Genomic DNA, 24,837 nt, shown 5'->3' on the forward strand with positions numbered 1-24,837 from the left:
GGGGGCTGCTCTGGACAGATTGCTGCCGTTCCCCCCTCCAAAGCTATCAGAAAAGTGCGGAATCCATCAGGTGTGAGCACAGCAGGAGGCAGAGCGCTCCCGCCTACCTGCACTATGGGAGCTTCCCGGTTTTGGCAGCGCCTTGGATGTGGTTCTGGGGTCGCTGGAGGGCCCTGAGGGACACTCAGAAAGCGAAGCCACTTGGTTTGGTGCGCTGTGTACACGGGCAGGCGATCACAGCAGTGTGTGACTGACACAGCAGCAGGTACCCCACAGGCTGAGGGTACACACAACATGCAGGATAAAACACGAGCCGGGAGGCGAAGGGAGGAAAGCAAGGAAACTCAGCTCACTCCATGAAATTGAGGAATTCCTGGATCAGGATCTCATCCAGAGCTGGAAAAGGCAGGAGTGGCTCCAGCAGCGTCTGGGTATGCAGGGAAAAGAGAGAAGGAATCGGGGTCTGCAGTGAGCAAAGCACAGAGCACAGGAACACAGAGACAGACTGAAGGGACTGCAGGGAGTGCAGCAATGGGGAGAGGGGATGGACGGCTGAAACGGCACGGGAACAGCAATGGGCTGCAATGGACTGGGAATAACTGGGAGTGAACTGGGAATAAACTGGAGATTAAGTGGGAGCACTGAGGACAGGGAATGAACTGGGAGAGAACTGGAAGGGAACTGGAAGGCAACTGTGAGGGACTGGGAACACTGGGAGGGACTGGGGGAAACTGGGAATGAATGGGGAATGAACTGAGAGGGAACTAGGAACAAGCTGGGAATGAACTGGGAAGACTGGGAGAGACTGGAAATATTATGGGGGAATAGAGAGGGACTGTGAGCACTGGGAGTTACTGGGAGGTAACTGGGAATCAACTGGAAATGAACTGGGAGTTACTGGCAGTTACTGGGAGTGAACTGGGAGTTACTGGGAGTGAACTGAGAGCTACTGGGAATGAACTGGGAGTTACTGGGAGTTACTGGGAGTTACTGGAAGTAGGAGTGAACTGGGAGTTCCTGTTCAGTCATGTTGTGACATTCCTCCCATGAGGGATTCACTCCCTTTGCACTTGGGCCCACCCTCCATGATTGTTTCACAAGGGATCCTTCCCCCTTCTCTTTTCTCTTCTCTTCTCTTTCTCCCACTTTTCCCCTGCAGTTCCAGCACCCTGTGGCCAGGTTCTCTTGCTTCTATCACGTGTCAAAACCCAGGGTGTCAGCGTAACAGGAAATCTGAGCAACACTGCTGTCCCCAAGGCACAACCTGTGCCAGCAGAGGCTGGGCTGGAGCCACCATTTCCCCTCCTCTGCCTGCACAGTTCAGGCAGAGGCACCCACCCACCCAGACACACCTGGGCATGGCCCAGGAGAACATAAACAAGTAGTCAGAGAAAAGAAACCACAAATGCTTTTCGGTTTTATTCTTACTGGGAGCGCAGCGGCACCCCGACGTGGTCCTTCACATCATCCAATGAAAACTGACAGGGACTTTCTCGAGGCTCCCAGCTCACCTGGCAGCTTGTGGGACTAAATCCTGGAGTAATGGTGGCTTGGCTGTGGTGCTTTGTCAGCCTGCAGACACGGCATTCCCAATTCCAGACAGCTTTGTTGGGTCAAGACTAAAGTAATCGGTACTAACAGAAAGAGAAAGGAATCCGATGTGAAACACAGACCGTGTGATGAGTGACTTGCCAGGCTGGTATTGCACAACATTTGTACAGACCAGTCAGAAATGGGCATTACAAACAGAGCTGGAAAATGGTAATAGTTAAAAACATCTCCAAGTGCTTTTGATGGATTTCCCAGAAAAGTGAAAGTCTCTTCAGAAAAATAATGTAACAGCTTCAAAAAACAACAACAGCAGCAATGACAAAACAAAACAAACAAACAAACAAATGCATCTAGTGATCTTTAAATCAGCTTTTCCGTTGGATAAATATATTTGAAATAGTTGTACAGTTCACAGTGGCATAAAGTTCTCTGATTGCTTGAGTGCTTGAAAATATCTCATCAGTAAAAAAATACCAGAGCTGGGGGAGGAAAACCCTCTCTCTGAGTTCTGTACATGGGTAAATGCACAGGTTTTGGCAGGCATCATCAGGTCACTGGATCCATGGGAAAGTGGCAGCGTCACAGGACTGCAGCTCACAAGTCAGGGGATGGAGGATAAGAAGAATAGTAAGGCCCATTTTCCTGCAGTGAGAACAGAATAAGCCGTTGAGCAGAGGTCTTCTCCAACACACCTTGGTGCAATGATAGTGCCACAGAGGCAGAAATGATCAGGGATTGTGGCTTTGTCTTCCACGAGTACAGGGAGTGCCACAACTCACCCAGGAGAGGACTGTGCTGTAAACAGGCAAACACAGTTCTTGGTTCTGCCTGTGTTCTAGGCAGAAAGTGCAGGTTAAACTTTGGCCATGAAAAGCTGTGACACCAGGAAGCCACGGATGTTGGCACAGCCAGCGCCAGACAAAGCTGCGGATGCACACACAGCTCTACTGTGGCTGCTACTCTGGAGTTACAGCACACAGTCTTTGGAATAATTTTGCCAATGCAAGCCATATTCATGCCACCATTTCGTTAGAGACCTGAGGTGCAGAAAGGAAGAGGGTCCTATACAAAGGTAGGGCACCTTTCCATCTCTGTTCTATTTATCCCTGCTGGTGGTTTTTTTTTTTTTTTTTTTTTTTTTTTTTTTTTTTTTTTTTTTTTTTTTTTTTGTGGTTTTTTTTTTTTTTTTTTCCCCCTGCATGTTTGTTAGTATGTGGGGCGGGGCGCAGATGACACACAGCTACTATTTCTTTTTTTTCCAGTCCGTATAAGGAGTACAGTAGCAAACACAAATTTTATCTTGTCCACAGGCTGTTAGAGTGCTATGTTACAGTTCCTGGCTGAAGAAGGGTAGGCTGCCTTTTATGCACACAGGAGACTGCTCTAATGGGGAAGCAGCCTCCTTCTTAGCCAAGCCCTCTGCTTGGGTTGGTGCAGACAAAAAAAAATCAGAGAATCATTACTCACAGAACAACACAGACTCTCCAGGAACCTTTCCCCCTTCCTTCTCCCCATTCTTAAGGTGTGGCAGTCGGTCCCCTTAAAGCTCTTGCAGAGCAGAATGGGAGCAGCACAAGAGCCGCTCTTAGGGCAGAGACTCGCAGTGGCCACAGGCAGTCACTTACCCTGGCGTCGTACTCGAGGACAAAAGGGGGAAGATCAATCTGTTCTGGGGGTATGGCTGTGAACAACTGCTGAAGGCTTTCCACATAGTGGATTTTGTCCTTTAGCCCTGAGACTGTAAAGGTTGTGAAAAACCATGCTGAGACCTGAAAATAAAACCCCACAAAAACCAATTAACGAGGTGCTGCTTCAAACCCTTCAAGTTCACTGTAATACTCCACAGTGAAACAGGCTCGAGTTGAACTTGAAACACTAAAATCATTGCCACCACACAACAAGGTCAGGAAGTATGCACCCACTGCTAGCAGGCAGTGTCTTGAGAGCTTCAAGCTAGTGTTTCCTGACTCTACACTCACTCCTCCCCAAATGCCAGCTTAAGGTCCCTTCCTACAGTCCAAGAGTGACAGATATTCTGCTATTTGTCCTCAAAAGCCCATCAGTACAGTGGCATGCTTTCACTCCAAGTTTAGACAGTCCAGAAAACTACCTGACTCTGTCAGAAACATTTTCAACCCTTTACATTCAAGTTTTCACTTGAAAAAATTGCCAATCAGAGCCAGAGAAAGGGAGACTTGGCTGTTCAAAGATTGTAATGAAATCTCCCTTCTGCTTTGGATTGTCTGAGCTTTTGCTCTACCACTTTTTTTATCAAAGCCTTATTAATTTAGCTCCACAAGAACAAGCCTATCAACTTATTCTACAAAATTTTACTTTAAATATTCACACCACTGTCTGTTTTGGGTACAAACAGGATACAGAATTTTTGGTTTAGAAGACCAGTAAAACAGCAATCTAATCCCGCTTAGATTGACTGCACAAGCTTTAGCTTTTCAATCCACCTTCTCCAAAATTAAGCACTGTGTTACTTATTGTTTCTTTCTTGTCTGTTCTTTTCCTGGCAGACTGAAGGAAAAGAAAAAACCTGTTCTACAGGTCACAAATGCTCATAGTCAATCACATAGTCCTGAGCAACCAGCTCCTTCTGCCTCTTCTTCAGCCAGGGGTCAGAGCAGGTGACCTCCAGAGGCATTCACAACCTTGACCATTCTGTCATTCTGTTTGATAATTTTGCTTTGACTGCAGGAAGTTAACACAAAAGAAGCAACACTGCAAGAAAAAGTCTTGAGGAAAGCAAGAGTTTCAAATAAGCTCTGAGATTAAGTCAATAAAAATGATCTGCCTGAATACAACATTAAAGAAAAAGTCAATTCCTAAAAACTGTCCTGGAATAACTGTGCTGCCTCCTCAAAACAGCTCACTTTAAAAGGAAAGGAACAATGAAAAAGAGAAAAGGAGGTAAAGAACATGACAGAACATTTGAAATCCATTCATTATTTTGAGGGCAGAATTGGAGATTTATGTTAGCAGAAAGCAGGGAGGCAGATTTTACTGGCATCCATTGTTCATTATATTGTTCTAACAAGACCTCTTGTGAGTGACATTTTATTGGGTGAAAAATACCTTGTCAATCTTGCACCAAAGCAGCATGGATTTCAAGGTGTGTTATGAATGACAATCATTGAACATAATTCCTATGGATGTTTAATGTATAAAAGCCTAATAGGGGGTATTTTTGTAGCCATCACAAAAACTGCTGTCGAGAAAAGTGTTTTTCCTTTTTCCCCTCCTTCCTCTCACTATACAAGCCACTGCAGCTTGGCATCTTACCTAGGAACACAGAGAGAAGGGAGGGGGGCAGAAATGTTTCTGGAGAATTTTTCTATTACTTCTATTCTTGATAACCACAGGTTATAGAAACAGTAATACAAGAGCAGCTGTTTTCTTAATGGTAACAGGATGTGGAACTTTAAATTAAACCAAATCTCTGTTAATGCACTGAAAGCAGAGTAAGTGATACCAGAGCAGCCAAAGAAAGTTAAAAATCTAGACGTCTGCTGAAGTTTCCCTTCGTTTTTCTTGTCCTGATATTCTGAATCTAAATAAAAGGCTGTCAAAGCCACTCTGCCAAGCTATCAACCCACAGTTAAATGTATGACACGTCTCCCACAAAAAACCAGAAACACAGATTAGGTGTGTGTCGCCATTCTCTTAATCTGGGCATACCTCAAAGAGAAATTTACTAAAATCTGGGAAAGTTTATTCCAATTGGAATGACCTTGTGTAGAAAAAAAACCTGAGGGATTTGCAACAACCTTTCCATCGGCATCTGATCTCAAGAAACTGCTTTTAGGACCATTATAAAAAGACAAACCAAAAATTGTTCATGATGAATACAAAGAGTATAATGATTATGAATATCTAATTTGAGTCTTCGGGTATCTTTCAACTTTGAAACATTCTTGATTGACAGCCAGTTAATGAAAACAGAATTACTCTGGGTGAGACTGTTTCAGATCCAGCCATTTATAGCTCAGTTCAGAATACAAGCTCTGAAAAAGTTTGGAGAGCTCTCAGAAGCGGGGAGCTGAGAGGATTCACATAAAAAATGCCTCCAAAGCCCTTTATTGATCTATCAGCAGCTTTATCAAAAAGAAGCAGGAGGATCTTTGCATGCCAAGAGTACAAAGGAACTTGTGATGGCACTCCATGGGTACCTTGATCTGAGGTCTGGTAGCGAAGTGCTCATGCAGCAAGAGCCACTGCAACCTACAGAACTGCTGACACCTGTGCTACGATTTCACGACAAGCACAGCTCCCTGTCACAGATCACAAGAACACTCAAAGCAGGAGCAAAGGCAGGAGCACTGTACAGAAATGTGTGCACAGCGGCTCACCCTGCTTCAGTTACTCTGTGCTTTAGGAGAACTGCTGAACCCTCCCCCCTGCACACCAAACTCCATGTATTCTAGACAGGCAATTACCCTCAGAAAACACACTTTACAACAGTTTCATACCCAGAAACCGAACAAAGCGTCATTGCTGGCACCATAAAGTACCTGGAGAACTAGGCTGGTGTTCTAGGGATGCATGATTTTCCAAAAGACATGATGCAAAGCCTCTCCGTCCCTTTTAGCCCATGCATAAGCAAAAGCGACTCTCACAGATGGCAGCCGTGCCCTGTGCCAGCACTCAATCCTGCTGTGAAAGGGACAATCTATACCAGACATTTAAGATCTGAGGGTGATGTGTTTGGGAAATCCCATGAATGCACAGGCCTTCCTCCTGAATTTGAGGCATGGGGTATTTCCTACTACTTCTAGGGAAGGAAGGGAGTAAGTGATCCAAATAGGAAGGTAAATGTGCCAAACATTTTTGAAGAAATTTGAAGCTTTTGAGCTAGCAATCTTCCATGAGGACAAAAGCCCTGAAAGAGCCAAAAAAAAAAAGGAGGGGAGAAAAAACCCATTCCCTCTTAGCAGCCATCTTCTTCACCATGCTTTCTGCCGCATATTACTCATCGTGTTTCATAAGCTGACAGTCCATGCAACAGTCAGAAGCAATCCCGCTTGCCTTCCAATTATGGAAAAGATTGGCAGAAAGACATAGGTACACATTCTCTTTTGCCTCCAGCTGTGCTGCCAGAATGGGATACAAACCCATACTATTTCCAGCAAGTTAGAGAACTCTGTGTCTCTCACCCTCCCTGCTTCCCACCAACCATCTGCTTCGCCTCCAGATCCGTTGAGTCCCACTGCCGTTTCCAAAGGGACAGACAAGATGGCAACAGACACCAGTGAGGATGAGTTGTCATCCTCCAACAACAACAACAAAATCTTTCTCAACTAAAGAGAAATGTATGGGAAGAGAGGAGGGGGGTGAAGCACTGCTGAGAATCTAAAACACTGGTACTTCCTAGCTTCAGCTTTTCCACTCAACTTTGTGACCTCAGGAATGTTCTATGCCAGCTCCTACATTTTTATGAGCACCAGAGCTGGAAGCTCTAATTCTAGGACCCCTGATCTGTATCCTGTGGGAGTAACCAATAACCTAAGAAAAATTGGAAGCTGGGCTCTAGGGAAGCTTCAGGCTTGTCTCCATAAAAACAAGGAAGCTCCAAGTCTCACGGTGTCCCAGCTGTGCACAGGCAAAGAAAGGACTCTTCAGAAATTCAGCAGTCAAAGAAATTCTTGCTAAACATGTGCAAACAGATGTGTTTTTCCAGGCATATGATTTTTTTCAAATTTGATTCATGTCAGCAAAAAGCAGAATAAACACAGAGGTTAATCTGATGTGAATGTGGAGGATCAGATTTCTGTTTTAATTGGACAAACAAAATTCTAGGAAGGGCTGCTGCTGCCACTTACTTCATCTGAAGTACTCATGCTGCTGAAATAGGAGTAGTGGATGTGAAGTCCAGAAGGGAACCAGCTCCATCTTCTGCTGCCCCACACAGATCCCAGCCAAGGGTAACAACTCAGTGCATGACAACTTCAGGTTTTTTGTCTCCTGATGGATTAACAGGATTTGTTTTCTGCACTCCATCAAAGGCATTCTTCCCATCTCTGCTGCTCTCCACTCTAACCCTGACTAATCTCACTGCTGCCTGAGACTGCTCTCTGCCCTCCCCAGGGCAGCTCTGAAGTGACACAGGGACACAGGTGATACCTCTTGTGGTGCAAGAAAAGGTGAAACATCCCGGAGATGAACTACAAAAAAAAGAATTCCCTGAGTGTTTGGTCATGGTGCTTCATCACCCTGCCAGCCAGACAGCAGGAAAAATGACAAGATGTTTCCCTTTCAAAGCTTCCACCTCTCTCTGGTAAGAGCACACAAAGACCAGGGCACAGACAGCATGCATTGCATTGGGGTTCAGCTTCTCACAAAGGCTGGAAGATTGCAGCTAGATCAAAGATGGGATGAACTTCAAATTCTGACTGTGGATCCAGAAGATACTGCCTAATTTTGGGAATCTTCTACATGTCTCCACATTCTTCATGCTGCAGGCTACTCCACCAAACAGGCAAGATACACTTTTCTTTCGTAAGATTTGCCTTACCTTTGAACGAAATGTTGGGTGGACAAAATACAATGCCTTCAAGTTCCTCTTGTACCTGGTTTAGATTAAGAAAAAATATTTAAAAGTGAATTCTAACTAAGGTCACCTACACAAGCCAACTGTCAAAAGAGACCATTTTTCTTAAGTGCCTCTGATGTAATTTTATAAAGTTAGAACTAATGTAAGGGCAGACACCAAAAAATGAATGTAAAGGGAAAAGAAAAGGTTTTTTTTTTTAAAAAAAAAGCAGAATGGTTATCTTTCAGTGAAAGACATCACAGCTTTCAGTCTTTCAAGTAGGAAGTGAAAGTAAGTTAAGGACAAATTATGACTGCCACTGTTACCCAAACCTCTGCTCTCACAACCAGCAGCACACTTTAACAAAGCCTGGCTCCAAAAGCTCCAGCTCTGGATGGTGACAGACAAGACAAGCAGAGTGCCTCCCGGACAGCTCCAGAGGGAGACTGCAGAGGACAGAACTTCTGGTTAAAATGATGGACTTGAGAAGGAAAGAAAACACCTCTTCCTTCTTCTTGTCTTTGTTAGTCATTTAGGTCTCTGTCCCGGCCAAACTCTCTCAGAAATAAATGGGAAACCAGACACAGGGAATAACAAATATTTGCATAGCAGAGAGGAAGACCAGAACATGTTATTTTCCTATTGACACTCACTTGGCATCAACAACATCATAGAGTTTCTTCAGGAAGTTAGAGTCTAGCTGATTGTAATCATTTGTGAGCGTATGGAAGTACACCAGGACATATTCCTTCACTGCAATATGGTCCATGACGTGGATGAAATACAGAAGAGCCTGAGGCAGAAAGAAACAAAACTTGTATTTGCAAAGAACTCTTTCACAGTTGCATTACATCTTAATATACTTCCTTCATTTCATCTAAAAATCTGGGAATCTTGAGGCTGCATGGCATTATGTTTCAGCTACAAAAGCAAGGCAAACATTCCAAGTCTTCAACCTGACTGTAATAACTTGGAAGTTATTTTGTCTTTTGTCTATCTGATCTCACAGATGGAGATGCATTCTTGCTGTTTCCTTCAAAAACTAAATTTAACTCACTACATTTCACTCTTCACATCTCAGCAGTTATAGAAGCAGGGTAACTCTCCTTCTTCTTCAGGAGAAAAAGCAGTCCACACTAACCCTGGTTTTTCTAAAAACAGCCTCATTGAAAAGTGTCAGCCTGATGCACACATAGCTCTGTAAGGGTATACATTTTCATCTGCCTATAAAAATACCCTCTAGTTAACATCTTAAGTCTTCTAGAAATGATGTCTCCAGTATTCAGTATTAACACTGAATTATCCTTATAATCAGACTTTTCCATCCAAAGCATTCATATGTAGCCTACACAACTCCTTACCTTTTCCATGTCTATCAATGTTACAGGGATATTCCTTCCAACCACCACCATCACAGTGCGGCCACAGTTATCCACACCTACAAAACAAAGCAAGATGTCTCAACTTCTCTCACTTGCCAGCTTTTGTAGCTGGGCCCTTTCAAACCAGGGAGAAAGAGCCTCAGCTCACAACTTTTGCATCTGGTTTCCAACAGAGGAAATATGCTTAGTTACTGCTCTCACTATATCCGTACCTATTCTGATAGAAAACCCCACGTATCACACCTGAGAAACTTAAGGACTGCAATTTTATGTTGCCTGTGTACTCCATATTTACCTAAATATCAAATAATAACATGGGTTTTATTTTAAAAAACCCTTAACTTGCAATTCTGCCACCAAAGCAAAATTTTTCTTAGAAACCAGGCTCAGAACCCAATGCACATATTCCCAGACCACGCCTCACGGACCTCCTGTGGCTCACAGAGCCAGACAAAAGAACTGAAATTTGCAGCTCCTCAGCAGAAGGTATCACACAACCTTGGTATTTACATAAAAGATCGAGGCAAGCTCTGGATTTTCATGAGGCCTAAGAGATCAGCCAAAGTGCTGAACAGATCTTCTCTCCAGAAACAAACCCATGCTTTCAGCATGACCTATTGTATATGTAAGTCCAAAGAAAATAGTTTTACTTTATAACAACACAGATCAGTCATGAGTATCCCAAACTTACCTGTCTGGTACAAAGCTTTAAGAGAAGCAATGTCAGAGAGGTCTTCAGCTCTCGCCTGACACAGCCAGCGATTGTAACTAGAAAGTCAAAAACATCTGGTCAGATCTAATCCCCCTTTGGATCAGCAGTATAAACCTGAAGAGGTATATGGGAAGGGAAGGACAGAACAAGCTTTAGCTGACTGAGCTCTCTCTGATGTTGCTGTTTTCTGACCTATGGAGCAACTATCGAGTTTTTAAAGAAAGAAGTGTTAGAAAATAAAATCTAGCGTCTTAGTTACACACCTAATGATTATCACTCGGGCAATTAATACATATAAATTAATATGTATCCACTCGTAACTGCAGTGTCATTGCAATTGGGCTGAAAAGATCTTAAGAGGTTTTTCCATTTAAATATGTCAGTGTTTAGAAGACAGAAAAAAAAAGGAAATTTCCTCTGAAAGCCTGGATGTCAAACACAACTATGCAGCAGTTTCATGAACAACTGGTGAACAACTTAGTGGCTCCTCTGACAAAATAAGCCAACACCAAGCCTTGAGAGCTGTCCAGCATGGAATTACCTTCTAAAGAAGTGATCAGGCACGTTAGGGTTACCAAAATAGGGAGGGGAAGAAAGCCTGAGCCTTCTTTTATTTATCAAAAGGAAGAAAAGTGTTTTGCTATCTGTGCAGAGCCTCAGGAACAAGAGGGCAGCATCGAAAGCAGGGGATCCCACTACAAAAAGAGGCGACAAAACAGTGACATCTTGTGGCAAACAGGTAAGGCAGCTGGCTGGCTGGATGCACTAAAGGGTTCATCACAAGCTTCCCTTTTTCTCGACTACTGGCCCGTCGCTTCTCCCTTCAGGCCAAAGAGGCTACTACATCAATCCAGGGTGACACCAGGCTTTACCTGCATCTGCTTGCTGGAAGATGAGGCTTTACAAATAAAAAACCACATCATTCATGAGGGTTGGTCCTAACTAACACAAATATTCACACGAACAAGCAAATTCTCACTTCCTCTGGTGCTGTTTCTGCAGCGCTGCCTCTGACAACTGTCCCTGAAGGATGAGGCGCCTCTGCTTATCAACGTCTCCCTCCATGCGGGCAAAAGCGTGGGACCCAATGAAAGACAAATCTGCCTCCAGACCCTCTTCATCTGAAGCATCTGCAGGAGAAACAAAGATGGTGTAAAACGTTTGGGCTGTGCACAGGACTGGTGCGTTTCCCCCAGTGAAACAACACAGTCATTATGCTACAGACTAACACAAAACCCCCGAGGTACCGTGATGAGGCTCTGATACCTCACCAGTACCATGGCAAAGCACAGCACGTGATCGAGAACCACTCCCTTAAAATGCTGGTTTGCCTGGAAACTAACTGGGAAGTCCTAGTCATCAGCTCATAACAAAGGGTTTACTCTCCCAAAAAACAAGTCCTGGAGAGAGGGACTTCAGCTTTACAGTCATTCTACTTGAACTTTACAGTCACCACGCTTGTCAAAAGGGGAAAAATTAGCACACCAAGGCACGGATGCTGCAGCTTTATTCAATTAGAAGCTGTATGTAGAAAGGGCTCACTTGTATGACTGACACCTCCTGAACAAATGCTGTAATGATCTGAGTGTAGCTATTTTTATCGCACTGTTCACAACAAGACTGGCTGATGAAACAGAAGAGCACAGGCTCACTGGCTGGTGACAATACCAGAATGCTCCACTGAATTGATGTCATCCAGGCATGCTGCTAAGGCTTCTAGCACTGCCCCTCTGGGCGATCTGGACAGGAACCGAGTTTCCCCTTTTAGCATGACATGCCTTAGGAGCAATGGAACGAGAGTGAAGGATTCCACTATACAAATTCACTGTTACATATGCAAATCCAGTAATTGCACAAATTATTAGCTAGTCCTTGAATAACTCATACTACTCAGCCACAGCAGCAAATATTAAATATTCAGCCTTATCCCAACTGGCTATGCAAAAGCAGAAAAATGAAAGTAATTCCAAGTTATACGCTTTGGATGGTTTAAGGCTGTAAAACTTGCACACTACTGCTTAACAAGCAAGGCAGAATATGTCTGCTGCATATGTTAATATACTGTTTTGTTACATGCATCTCACCTCCACCCTGACATCTATCACTGAACTTTGATAGCCACATTCAAAGATCCTAATCACTTTGGGAAAAAAATTTACAAAGGGAACGATCTACCAACCTCTTCCACCAAGGAAAAGACAGAACAACTCTGCTGGAGGTTACTGCTAGGGAACACAAGAAGCCAATGAGGCAGCTTGAGAACTGGAATCATTATAACCTGACTTTGGTGAATTGAGGTTGGAAAATGTCTCTCTCCATTTTCTGTTTTTCCCACTGCCTTTCTCACAGAGAGATGCTCATTCCAGAGTCCAGTTCCAAACTCACCATCCGGCACGCCTGGCTTCTCAGTAATCCTGATCTGCCGCTCTGGTACCACCGGCTCCCCTTCCGCATTGCCAATATCTGCAGGGAGGTAAGGCAAGGATTGGACCTCTTCCTCCAACGATCTCGGAAAATACAGAGGCAGCAACTTCTGGTAAGTGGCCTACAAATAAGAAAAATGCCTGAAGGGTCTATCACGCACCCGTGCTCTTCGCTTGAACAGCGTCTGCCTGTGTAGCAGGGAACCTCTCAGTTTGGAGGCAAACTACTGCCTGCCTCAATGGTGACTTTGGGCTGTGAGCTGGGAATACTTTACTGAGTAACCTCGATAAAGGTGAACTTTTTGGGTTTTTTTGCCACACTGGCAAATGACTCTGAGAGGACTTGGCTAAAACCTGCATAAGCTCAGGTAGATTGCAGATTCTTTAGCTTTGTAATGAAGTTAAAATACGCACGGACAACAGATTTCAGCAAATGCTGCTCATGTTAAAAGGCACCACAACACAGAACACCTTTAGTGATCTGCTTGGGAAAAAAAGTAAAAGCACTAACCCAACAAGAAAATCCCTCCCCACATGAAGGAATATAGTGAGAATCTCTACATATTATATTACTTGGGTTCTCTCCAACTGAACAGCAGTTTTATGACCCCCAACAAATTAGTTATTTTCCTTATGCACATGCCATAGAACCTGAACACAGCGTGGGTGTCCTGCCTGCATCTCTCAGAACACAGATGACTAAATGTCAAGTTTGCTATTCCAACAAGCCAGCAAGCAGTGTTTCAGATCTTTGTAGGTGATGTGTAGGGATGCTGAACTGGCCCTCTTCAAGCACATCCTTGTGTAAGGAGGAAACTTTGTGTGAGGAATTTCCTTTCGGGCTAACAGACAGCATCCAGCACAGCTGCATGCTTTCACCTCCCCTACTGCTCCCTGTGCACAGCTCAACAACACTGAAGCCAGAAGCAGAAAGAGTCTCAATGTGTCCACAGTGACTGCTAAGAGCATGAACGGCTCTGGAAAAGAGGCAATGCTAAGAAGGAGACAGAAGGATGCTGCAAGACCAAAAGTCTATGTGATCTGAAGGGGAAATCCAAATCCAGCTTTACTGCTGCAGACAAGGTCAATCATGCCCAGGAAATTTTGGTGGAATGAATGCTAAGAAGATACCTCTTCAAGCTCAGAGACAGCAAACACCACCTTCTCCAGAGTCTCTCCGTGAACCTCCAGAAACCTCCTAACTGTGCCTGCAAGGAAGCAGATTAAACGTAGTTAGCAAAACAGAAGGAGGAATCCACACACACAGCTACAAGTGAGGAACTCAAGAGTGCAGAAGAGAGCTACATCTCTCCTCATATGAAATATAGCTCCACAGGCTGTAGACAAATGTGGATTAAGTGGTCGTTTAACACATCAAATGGATTGCTGTTCATACTGGAAGTTCCATCTCTACTCTCTCCTGATGCTGACTTTCAGAGAGAGAGACACATAGGGAATAAATATCTCTGATTTTAGCTTACTAGGCATTCCTTAGACTGTGAAATGGGATTCAGTGGCCTGGAAAAATCAAGCCAAATCCTTCCTTTAGACAGTCCTGCGCAAACTGCTAAAACCAGACATTCTTGGAACAAGCCACTGTGCCCTAAGTTATCAGCAAAGCAATATAAGCAAGCTGCAGCAGCAGCTGGTTCAAGGCAGGCTCAGCAACACAAAATCTATGGGGTCAGCTGTGCCAAAGAGGCATACAAAAATTTTATTTGTAAACCATGAGAGAAAGTGTCCAAACAAATTGGTTGGTACGGGAGTGTTTTATCAAGTAGCACACAGACATACAGAGACAACAGAAGACAGCCATAAAAGAAGTTATCTACAGAGAATACTTTTGTGGGAGTTCAAGAAACAGCAGAAGGAAAAAAAGGAGCTATTTTCAAACACCTCCTGTGTACTACTGTGCACAAATTCCTGTGTAATCGTGTTGACTTGTGACACTACTTTACACAACAAATGCAGTTATGCAGCTCCACAGCAAACAGTTCTGAATGTATGTGAACATGTCGAAAAGCCAAAAGAGATGGGGGAAAGTAGGAACCAGTATGTAAGCAGATATACAAGAGTATATAATATTCTTGTTTGAGCATTTTTCTATACTTTATTTTCAGCCTAGGATGTTTTCTGATTTGTTTTCAGTGGCCTTCATTTTTTGTTTAATATGGTTTCCTCTTGAGCACAAGGAATTTTGAAAACTTTTAGCAATGCTTTTTACTAAGAATTTCCATAAAACAAGCAGCAAGCATAAGAACTATTTCCCCTTGTTTTTTCTGAACTGGCATGGTTTGATGGTTCTTATTTTGGGAGACAGTGAACTGCTGATTCCTTTTCACCATTTCCACGCCACTCATGAGTTTACAGACATCTGTCACACTCCCCTCAAGCCTGGTATACTCCAGTCTGAAAAAGTCTTGAGCTCATTTTGCTATTTCTTGCCTTTTTCTATTCTTGTTGACCTCTTCAACTTCTCTGTCTACTACATTCTTTTCAAATGTGCAGCTTTAAAGGGGGAACAAAGCACTGATTTATTGCATAACACTCTTAATCTTGTTGTGTCTTACTCAGCTTGCTGTTTTGAGCTGTTGTTTTCATGGAACTATTATCATCTCGATGTTTTGCTGCCTATAATCAGCCCATCATTTTGCATGTGAAGGCAGAAGCCTGTAGGAGTGGGTCAGTGGGGGAAGGATCTCACTTTAGGTTTGGATGTGCTGATGACACTAAAACAGCAGATGAAATTCACTGCTGCTCAAGTCTGCCTACAAGGATTCAACAGTAAGGCCTCATCTTGGCTACTCTGAACAAATTCCTATTACCAGCAAACTCTCCCTCTTTTAGCATCGCTTCCAGGTTATAAATGGATACATTGAAGAACGCAAGTTCCAGCACAGATTCCCATGGATCTTCACTGATGACATCCCAAAGATCTTTACTGAGAGAAAGGTTAATTTGTTTTTATCTTCCATTTTCTGATCAACCGTGGAATGCCTTGCCTTTTTACAGGCTCTAAGGAACCACAGCCCCCTTAAAAAAAGGGTTTTTCCCATTTCAAGAGTAATCTGTCAGAGGCAGGTGCCCTGCTGAGCGCTGCCATCCGGTTTATGCTGTTTCCCAACACACTTACGCAGGGCTATGTGCGTTGCATCCTCCAAGGGGTAGCATCTTTTCAGAGTGTTAATGACACAAAATCCTACGGAGCACATTGCCTGTTCCCTGCAATCCAGAAAAAGAGAAACAAATGAAGAGACAGCCAGGTGCAAACAGACATCTGTCAGGATAGTAAGGAGCACCATTAATTTCTTTCCTGGCTCTTAGCAGCAGGAACCCTCTTTCAGGTTGTTGCAGGAGGATCCTTCCCTGGCAAGATGCACACACCCTCATTAAGTAGAGAAGGAGAGAACCATTAATTATTCCCCACTGCTTCCGCTGGTGCTTGTTTTCAGATTTCTCCTTCTACCTCAGCTATGTTGTTCTTACAGTTCCTCATATCCTGAATTAAATTCTTCCCTCAAACTCCCTGCAATCCTTTTGTTCCTGTTCAGGACTGACAGGAGGGAGAAGGAAGAAAAAAGAAGGTGCTCTTCAATGCATACACACTCCTGTTCCTTCACCTGACCAATGGTTTTGTTTTGTTAGAGGTCTCGACACAAGGCCAAGGTGGCTTACTCCATCTTAGGTATGATTAGACAACCATCAGAATGGAGTGACACATACTTTAACACCAGTAAGATGCTGGTGCACTGAGTCACAATTTCAGAAGAATAAAGCAGAGCTCTTGCTAAATCAAAGGACTCTGAGCAAGCTCAGAGATTGTAGACAATTTCACAAACATCAAAAGTTACTTTAGGAAACAGATTGACTGAAAGACATTCAGTATACAGAAGTATAAGAATTTTAAAATAATTTTTAACATGTTTCAGTCCAGGCCTGAATTTGCTTGTAACTTCTGAAGCAGAACAAAACTGGCACATGCTAAAAACTGTAAATACTGTAATCTTGAGTATGAAACAGTTATTATTATACAAAGTCCAACCTTGGAAGAAATGATCTTCCCAACCCTAAAAAATTGTTAGGTATGCTTTCTGACATTGCTCATGCTCAGGTGTATTTTGTGACTGCTTCCACTACAACGGTGGTCATAAGAGAGGAACAGAACACAGAAAAATAGGAAGAAAAACTGTTAGTTAAGAGGAAGTAGAAAATACACAGACAAAAGGGGAAAAAACCTACAAACCTAGCTGCTGTAACTGTAGATTAAGAAGTAACCCTATACCCTGACTCAGAGTTTTAGCTGTCTGCTGTACAAGGGCAGAGAAGCCAAACGCATGAACTGACGCAGCAGTCAGATCTGCCTGTAGGTGCGTCCACACAGCTGCGGACACACGTGAAGCTGCTGCTGGAGCAAGCCCATTTAACACTTGTTGCAGCACAGGATCCAAAGCAATTATTAATGCTTCTCCTTTGAGGAACTGAATGCTGCACAGCTCGAGCTACCCAGTTCGAACAAGTGCACATCTCTCCGTGCATTTTATCTACACCACAGCAGAGATAACCGAAGGCACGAAGCACACCACCAAGCCACTCCTGTTCTCATGCCCTTGGCCAGACCCAGCTATACAGGAGAAGACACTGACAGGGGTGAGATCTCGGTGCAGAGCCGAGCTGCCAGGCCAGCTGCGGCCCAGGGGCAGCCCCCGTGGGAGCTGTGCCGTGCTCACCTGGCGAGCTGCAGGACGTTGCGGTAGCAGCTGTACAGGGAGCTCTCGGCCGCCGTGCGGTACCGGCTCTTGTACTTGGGGCCCACCGTGTGAATGATGAAACGCGCAGCCAGGTTAAAGCCTTTCGTCAGCTTGGCCTCGCCTGTCCTGCAGCCTGGGATGGAGGAAACACGAGGGTAAAAGTGACGTGGCAAGAAAGGTGGAAGTATCCAAGCCCATGCCCTCCTCCAGCCAAGCAACTCCACTTCATGCACAGAAGTCGGTGTTTCAGACATCAAATATTAAGGAGAGCATCCAATCTCATATCAGCTGCTTAAAACCTATTCAGGCTGAGGAGGTGAGAACTGTGCTCATTCCTCTCAATTTTACACAGCTGAATTTAACAGCTTGGTTCGGAGAGACTGCTTTTTGGATAAAATGACTACGAGTCTCCTTAATCAAACAAACCGGTCGTCAGCAAAGCTGTTAAAACTGAACGGATAACACACTTGTTAATTTATGCTCCCAGACTGAGGCAGCTTGCTTTGTTTTTCAAGTTTCTTCATGTCCACAAGGCAGACATATGATCCTCATGCAGCTCATACTCTCTGGACAGACTAGTTATCTGGTCTCAAGGAAAGGAAGTTCAAGCAAAACATTTAATTGTTCCATTCACAGCACCCTCCAGTTACACACTCCAGGAACAGATTCTGCGTTTCAAGTCTGTTTTTCCTTCAGCACACGGAAGAGAAGTCTACTAAAATTCCCCTCCTTCACCTAAATCTAGTCCACTCCAGCTAAAGAAGTACTTCTGGTCTCCCTCTTTCCCTACCCTCAAAGGCAAGTATTTTCCAACCTTCTTCCTTCTGCCTGCACAGCTGCACTTCAGCTTTCTGACCTGACAGAAAAGCAGCATTTTCATTGGATTAGCTTTCCACCTGATCTTCTTCTAAGTTGCTGGTGCCCACAACAGGGAATGAGACAGGAAGAAGAAGCTGCACCCTTCAGGCAGCAGTGCTGCAGCAGCTTGGCTTAAGCCGTCCATTGAACAGGCAATTTCATATCTCCCACTCCACTCTTTCCTTGTAGTGCTCAGGCAAGCCAGCAACATGCATGAAAGCATTATTTTATGGGAAGAGACACTCCAGGTTGAGAATCTTCCTTACCCAAAACTTCAAGCATCTTTTTACTGGCAACATCAGGATGCCTTGAAGCCAGCATTTGTAAAGTTTTTGATCCCACAAATCACATCATTAGCTTCTACAGATCTCCACTGTGCCTCTTCTGGATTAATCAGAAGGAAGAAACACCATACAAAAACTAAGCACACTCTTCTGAATTCCTGCACAGCCTCTAAGACTCAAGAGAGCAATTAAAAAAGCACAATATGAAAAAAATAAAGCCAAACCCAAAACAATGTATCAGATATCAAGTTATTTTTCTTCCTCTGCAGTCCCCACACCTCACAAACAGCAAAGAGCAAAGCAAAGGCCTGTAGGAAAAAAAACTGGTGAAAAAAAAAAAATGAAGCAAGTTTGATTGAAGTATAGTTGTGAATTCAGTAGGGGAACCAGTAAATTCAGGGAAGCAGATGTAGCATGGGTAATCTTTAACTATACTCAGATCACACTTCATACTTCCCAATGCATTCTGCCTGGAGATGTCTATACAACTTATAAAACTAAATCAAACAGTAGGTATTACTCTTATTTTAAGATACAAGATGAGGGGAGCTGCACAAGACAAGGTCTGTGCCAAGACTGGGAACAAAGTCAAGATCTTATTTTTTTATCTGATAAGATTTCAGCTATTAGAATAGCTTTTCTCAAAGTTTGAAATGGAAACTCTGAATCCTTTACATCATGTGCGTGGCAGAGAAAAAGCATCACCAGAGCTGGAAGACTTCTGCCACAGAAGGTCTTTATTAGACTGCAACAAGTATTTGTTGATAAGCAAGCTTCTATCCATAGCACTTCCTCTGCCAGCCTGCCCCTGGCTGTAGTATTTCTGCAGGAATCAAAACTGATGCTGCTCCCAGGAACACACAAGTTAGCTGAGCCTTAAAGAAGGCACAGGCCTTCAAAGAGTCAGCGTGTCACATGCTTTCAGATCATAATTTTTCCTGGAATCTGTGAAATAATGGATATATACCAAGCAGCAGGAATAAAGCAGGAGAGACCTAACTGAAAACGCATTTTACAGCTTTAGAACACAGACCATGCATTTTCAATTTTTCAGAACAAATGTTATCCAATGAAAAAATGTCAAGGCTAAATGGGAAAAACGGTAAAAAGGAAGCAGAGGTAACAAATGAATCCTACACTGATTTCTTAACAAAGCTCTCCATCCACTTCTGCCGCTGTGACAAATACACTACGGGTGCTCAAATGCCAAATCTGTAACCCAGCCTCTTTCCTCCCCCACACAACATGTCAGTAGGATGTCACAGAAGAACTGATTTCCACAAAGCTCTTGGCACAAGATTAAAAGACAAATGTCTTCTTCATAGGGAGCTGTGAACCTGCAGAATGCAGGGAGAAGCCATAAGTGTTTTCACTGTGATAGAATATGCAAAACTATGCATAACTCAGCAGGGTAAAGGGGAATTTAAGAAGCTGAGCACAACTCCCTACAGAGTTGATAGATCTTGGACTTTAGGACTTCTCGAAACGCATTCCCTCTCTTCCCACCTCTCAGTGCACACAAGAAACCCAAGAGTATTTTAGAAGACTTCTGGCATATATAAGGGGCTCCTAACTATTCTAGAGTACCTATGGTATTTTAATTTCCACCCACAGCATACAGTGAATCTTTGCTCTGTTATAAAATGGTTACTCTTCCTCCTGTTTTATTACGAGGTTACTCAAAAAAAGCAAGCTGAATCAGCAAAGGATGATTTTATAGAAACAGGATTTCTATTCAATTGTAATTTAAGCTACTGAGAGTTTATATTAGAAATATGGCTCTTCTGTATCCATTTTGTTACTGTGTAAGGAGACCAAGCTGTTACCCAGAGTGAGCAGTACCACACAGGGACCTCAAAATTCAGTTCAGTACCGTAGTTTCTAGAGTTGTGAATTTTTATCTGTAAACCATGTTAGACTTCTGTATGACCTTGGATAACTATAAACTCTTGTTTGTCACACACAAAATAAGGAAACTCTTATTCCCAGTGCCTGTTAGGGCACTTTTATTGACTCACTTTTATTGAAAAAATAAAAGGCTGAGTATTCATCTCCCATTATGAGCAATAAACTTTGTTAATAAAGACTCTAGGCAAAACTCATCCATTTCTAGAATAGCCTTGCATTAGGGCTGCTCTTGTAGCTTTCCAATAAAGTCATTTGTTGTACACAAGAGACAAATGAACAATCAACTTAAGAAATCACAAAGACCTTATTTAGACATGCAGTGTTTTATCAATTCACCTATTATTATCGTATCCTTCTGAAAGACTGTGTGTATATCAATATCCTGAAAGAGGATATACCAAGTACATGACAGAATCCACTTAATTTCTTCAATGGTGAACTTCATAATATAATACAGGATAAATACCTAACAGGATAAAATTTCAAGATGTACAAGACTGGTCCCTTGAGCAAAAGCTCCGATAAGCTAAATGCTCAACGTGGCTTCAGACAGCAATGGGAATTATTGTATCACCAAGTAAGGGCTCATCAACTCAAATATCTGCCACAGACTTTCAATTATCTGTAATGTGGACAGCAAAGAGAGACTAGATTGGCAGGCATTTCCCCCATTATTTTCACGTTAATACCAGCAGTTGGGGGCTGGGGGAAGCTCTGCCTTTTTCATTTGCGCCCCAATCCTGATGCTTTGTACTATGCAAGGACAGGAGATTTCAGTAAGGTAAAATGTTTCTGACTACTTACCTTTGAGCTTCTGGAGCTCATCCTTCAGGTCAGGCCCAGCATGCATGAATATACTTTCAGAAACTGAGTTCTTATCCGTGAGAGTCTCATTGCTGGTGTTTACGATGGCCGTGCAGTTCAACAGCGCGACATCTCCTTTCCTGAGGGAACAATTTATTGCAGCCTGAATGTACAACTGAGCAGCATTTTCCCAAATCAGTGCTGACAAGCAAGGAAATGCCAAGTTACAGGAAAAGCACTAACAGGACACCAGTGCCCACAGGGCGTAGTGTACCCTGATGCGCTCACCAAGCTGACTCAGCTTTGGCCTCTACCCGACGGAGACAGACTGCATGCAGAACGTCCGCTCCTGAGAGAGCCCCAGCCTCAGCAGAAACTTAGGGATGTTTGTGGAAAAGGCAGTGTTGTAGTTGTATGGAGGGCAGCAAACGCTCAAAACACCTTGTTCAACTGATGGAGTGTAACACTTCCAAAAACCCACATTTTTTCTCTTGGGGATAAGAGGACAGTCCTTGTGTTATATTTCTCTTAAAACTTAAACCATTTTTTTCAATGTACTTCTTTATTTTTGTAGACAGGCTATCCAGGGCACCTTACAGCTGCTGTTCCTCAGACCACAGTGGGTTTAGAGTGATGGACAAGTTTTCTCCTCTTTTGTTCCCAGATTGTGAACCCTCAAGTTGATCACGCTCGTGATCATTCTGCTGTCCAAAGATCAGACACGCAGAAGATAAACAAGGCACGGATGCATAAGAGACAATGGAGCAGCAGAACTTTGACCTGCTTTTTGTCACAGCAGCAGCCATCGGGGATTTGGGGATCAAAGAGCATAGGAAGGGAAATAAAGATTCCCCCACACAGGGAGAAACTAAACTAACAGTTGAAATTGCATGCATTTGACCAAGCCATAAGAGATGTTTAACCCTTTACTCCTCTCTTTCTCTACTTTCTGTTTTACTCCTCTCTTTCTTTACTTAACTGATTTCAGGAAATCCATGAACAGTCCCACTTCCTGCATATATTAACCAGAAAGAGGTTCAGGCTGATGCCTGAATCTGCCTCCCTGAGAAATCCTTCTCCCTTCACACTGATTAAGTTAAGGGTTACTCATCTAAAGAGCAGGCATCTGAGCTACATTGGTGGAGTAAGTACAGAACACACATTGATAAAGTATTGATATACTTTATCAAGAGATTTTGGAAGAAAGTAGGAAGGAAGGAGGAAAGAGGGGTAGGAAGATCCAAAAGCAAGCACAAGAGCCACAGGAAAGAAAGAAATACTGATTTAAAATAGAAAAGTGAAAGCAGAATAATACCAGCAAATACAGAAAAAAACCCCAACCAGCTAGTAGACAGCAAACATATTTTTTTAAAAATAAAAACCTCATATCCAAGTGCCCAACTAGGTCTTGATACTAAGCTTACAGTACCTCATTAGGAAGTACAGAAACAGGCTGTTGCATCAAGGACTACCTATAGCACAACCTATGGTGGAGCAAAATCCCAGACTTTCAAAGTTATAGTGAACAAAAAGATTATTTTCTTCCCAGATCTGTAATGTTTGATTCAAGAAAAGAGGATTTAGAAGCTTTATTCTACAGCAGCGATCATTACACGAAGATATGGATCCTGCAGTAAATAGGAGAAGTGATGAGTGACACACGAGCCACACCAAACTTACCACAAGATTATTTTTTCATTGATGTCTTTCCTGTATGGAAAAGGTGATCTAACATCAACTTGAGCTTTTTCAACAGGACTTTGGTGACAATCTAGTTGCTTAGCCTCATAGGCATCACTCCAGCCTGGCAGACTGTCAACATCCACAAACTGGGAAGGAGCACCCAAGGGATCCATGGAATGGAGACAACAACTCCCTTCCTCTGCTAACTTGTCACACTCCAATTTTCACTGGAGTCTTCCAGGTGCTTTAAAGGGAAGAAAAAAATAAAAATATCAAACCGGGTCACCAGCTGTTCACCAAAAGCAATTGTCCCGTGGAGCCAGACCTTTCACAAGACTGCAATGTAATAAGAGCTAACAGACAACAGAAAAACAGATTTCCCAGTCAAGCACTCTCTCTTTTGTTACCTGTATGCAATAAGGCAATGCAGATACTTGCAACAAGACAAATCTCTTCCAACAATTCAACGTGAAAACACCTTCTCTACTAAGCTGATCCAACTGACTCCTGATCTTGCATTTTGGAAATAGCAAGAACAAACTCCCAAGTGCCAAGAGGAACTCAGTCTCTCTGAAAAGTGTTATTTCTTTATCTAGATCAAAACCAAATTTGTAGCAGGTAATGTTTAACCTATTTTTTCAGAGATACTGGTAAACACTTGTATAAAAAAGAAAAAAGAGCTTCCCAAACCACAATGCCCCTAACCCCCAAACCTTACAAACAAACCAAGGAAACCCTTCCCTCTCCCTGAATAACACAGCCCTTGCAATTCAGTGAATTCTGAACTGCTGCAAACAAGACTTACTGTCAAGACTTAGTTCTTACAGCCATGCACTCCGGCACAAAACCCCTTCACCCAAATCAGTTTTGCACGAAAGAGTAAAGCTGTAAATTTGAAAGCTGGCCCAGGGAATTTTAAGACTGAACTCTGCTATCTGACCGATTTTGAGGTGACACTGGTTGCTAGATGAAGGCTCGATCATCCCAATACTCACTTTTCGGTTCAGCAGGTAACGCTTTGGCTCTTAGTTTCCGTAGTGACTACTGAACTACACTAGTGAGTCAAACACACCCAGGTAAGTAGCCTCAGTCTGCCACACACACACCCACTACTTAACTCCTTTCACGGGTTCATAATTGATAATAATTTAAAAACGATCGCACCCACAAGGAGTAATTGTGAAACGCGACTTGCTAAGTACATTCATTAACCAGGGGAAAACAACACAACAAAACAAAACAACCAAGCATCCAAGCTCACACTGAGAGGTAATAAAGGCTGACACTACAGACAGCCCTAAGAGCATCTAAGTAAGATTTTCGCAGGAGAAAAGGCAGTGAGAGAGAAAGGCAAGGCAAACGCGGTTACAGTGCCCCCAGGCAGAAGCTCGTCCACAACAGCATCTCCCCCTCCCCGAACAGCCAAACCCAGGGCTCTGGCTACGGCAGCCAGCGGCGGGCGAAGCGGAGGGCGCGGATCTCCGGGCCATCTCCCCCACGGTGGCTGCCGGGCCCTCCCGCGGCGGAGGCGGCCCCGAGGGGGTGCCAGGCTCGGAACGGGGCACAGAGCGCTGCGAGCGGGGCCCGAGGCCGCAGTGCCCGGGCCGCAGTGCCGTGCCCGTACCCGGAGGAGAACCTGCCTCTGCCGCCTCTGCCGCCCCACGGCTCGCACCGCGATTCCGGCACCGCGCTCCAGCATCCAGCGGCCCCCGCCCGGCTCCCACCGCGCTCGCCCGTCGCGGGCCGGGCCGTGCCCCCGGCACCGCCCCGCACTCACGGGCACAGCCGCAGAGCCGCCGCCAGCCCCGCCCGGACAGAGGGTCCCGGTCGGCGCCCGTCTGGCGACATCACCCGGGGCAGCTCCGCGTCCGCCGCGCTTCCGCTTCCCTTCCCGGGCGGGGCCTCAGCGCCGCGCTCGCCGCCGGGCCCGCTCTGACGCACTTCCA

At 44.0% G+C, this 24,837-nt stretch overlaps 1 protein-coding gene across 5 annotated transcripts; it reads right to left on the reverse strand.

Annotated features, from left to right (window-relative positions):
- Nucleotides 1-1,406: 1,406 nt before the first annotated feature.
- On the reverse strand, nucleotides 1,407-24,792 carry GDAP2 (ganglioside induced differentiation associated protein 2). 5 transcript variants are annotated; one of them, XM_040056277.2, is made up of 14 exons: nucleotides 24,669-24,792; nucleotides 22,889-23,135; nucleotides 21,209-21,348; nucleotides 17,334-17,487; nucleotides 15,740-15,828; nucleotides 13,738-13,814; nucleotides 12,569-12,728; nucleotides 11,163-11,313; nucleotides 10,163-10,239; nucleotides 9,451-9,527; nucleotides 8,743-8,882; nucleotides 8,072-8,126; nucleotides 3,177-3,320; nucleotides 1,407-2,193 (listed from the first exon to the last, which is right to left on the reverse strand). In XM_040056277.2, exons 2-14 carry the CDS (start codon nucleotides 23,062-23,064, stop codon nucleotides 2,146-2,148), a joined length of 1,488 nt encoding a protein of 495 aa, XP_039912211.1. In that variant the 5' UTR covers nucleotides 23,065-23,135; nucleotides 24,669-24,792; the 3' UTR covers nucleotides 1,407-2,145. The 5 variants fall into 5 exon arrangements, with proteins under 5 accessions (XP_039912211.1, XP_039912215.1, XP_039912214.1 ...); XM_040056281.2 differs by lacking the exon at nucleotides 24,669-24,792 and adding an exon at nucleotides 24,532-24,610; XM_040056280.2 differs by lacking the exon at nucleotides 24,669-24,792 and adding an exon at nucleotides 24,516-24,536.
- Nucleotides 24,793-24,837: the final 45 nt, after the last annotated feature.

Source organism: Hirundo rustica, chromosome 2 (genome assembly GCF_015227805.2).
Source record: "Hirundo rustica isolate bHirRus1 chromosome 2, bHirRus1.pri.v3, whole genome shotgun sequence".
NCBI lineage: Eukaryota > Metazoa > Chordata > Aves > Passeriformes > Hirundinidae > Hirundo > Hirundo rustica.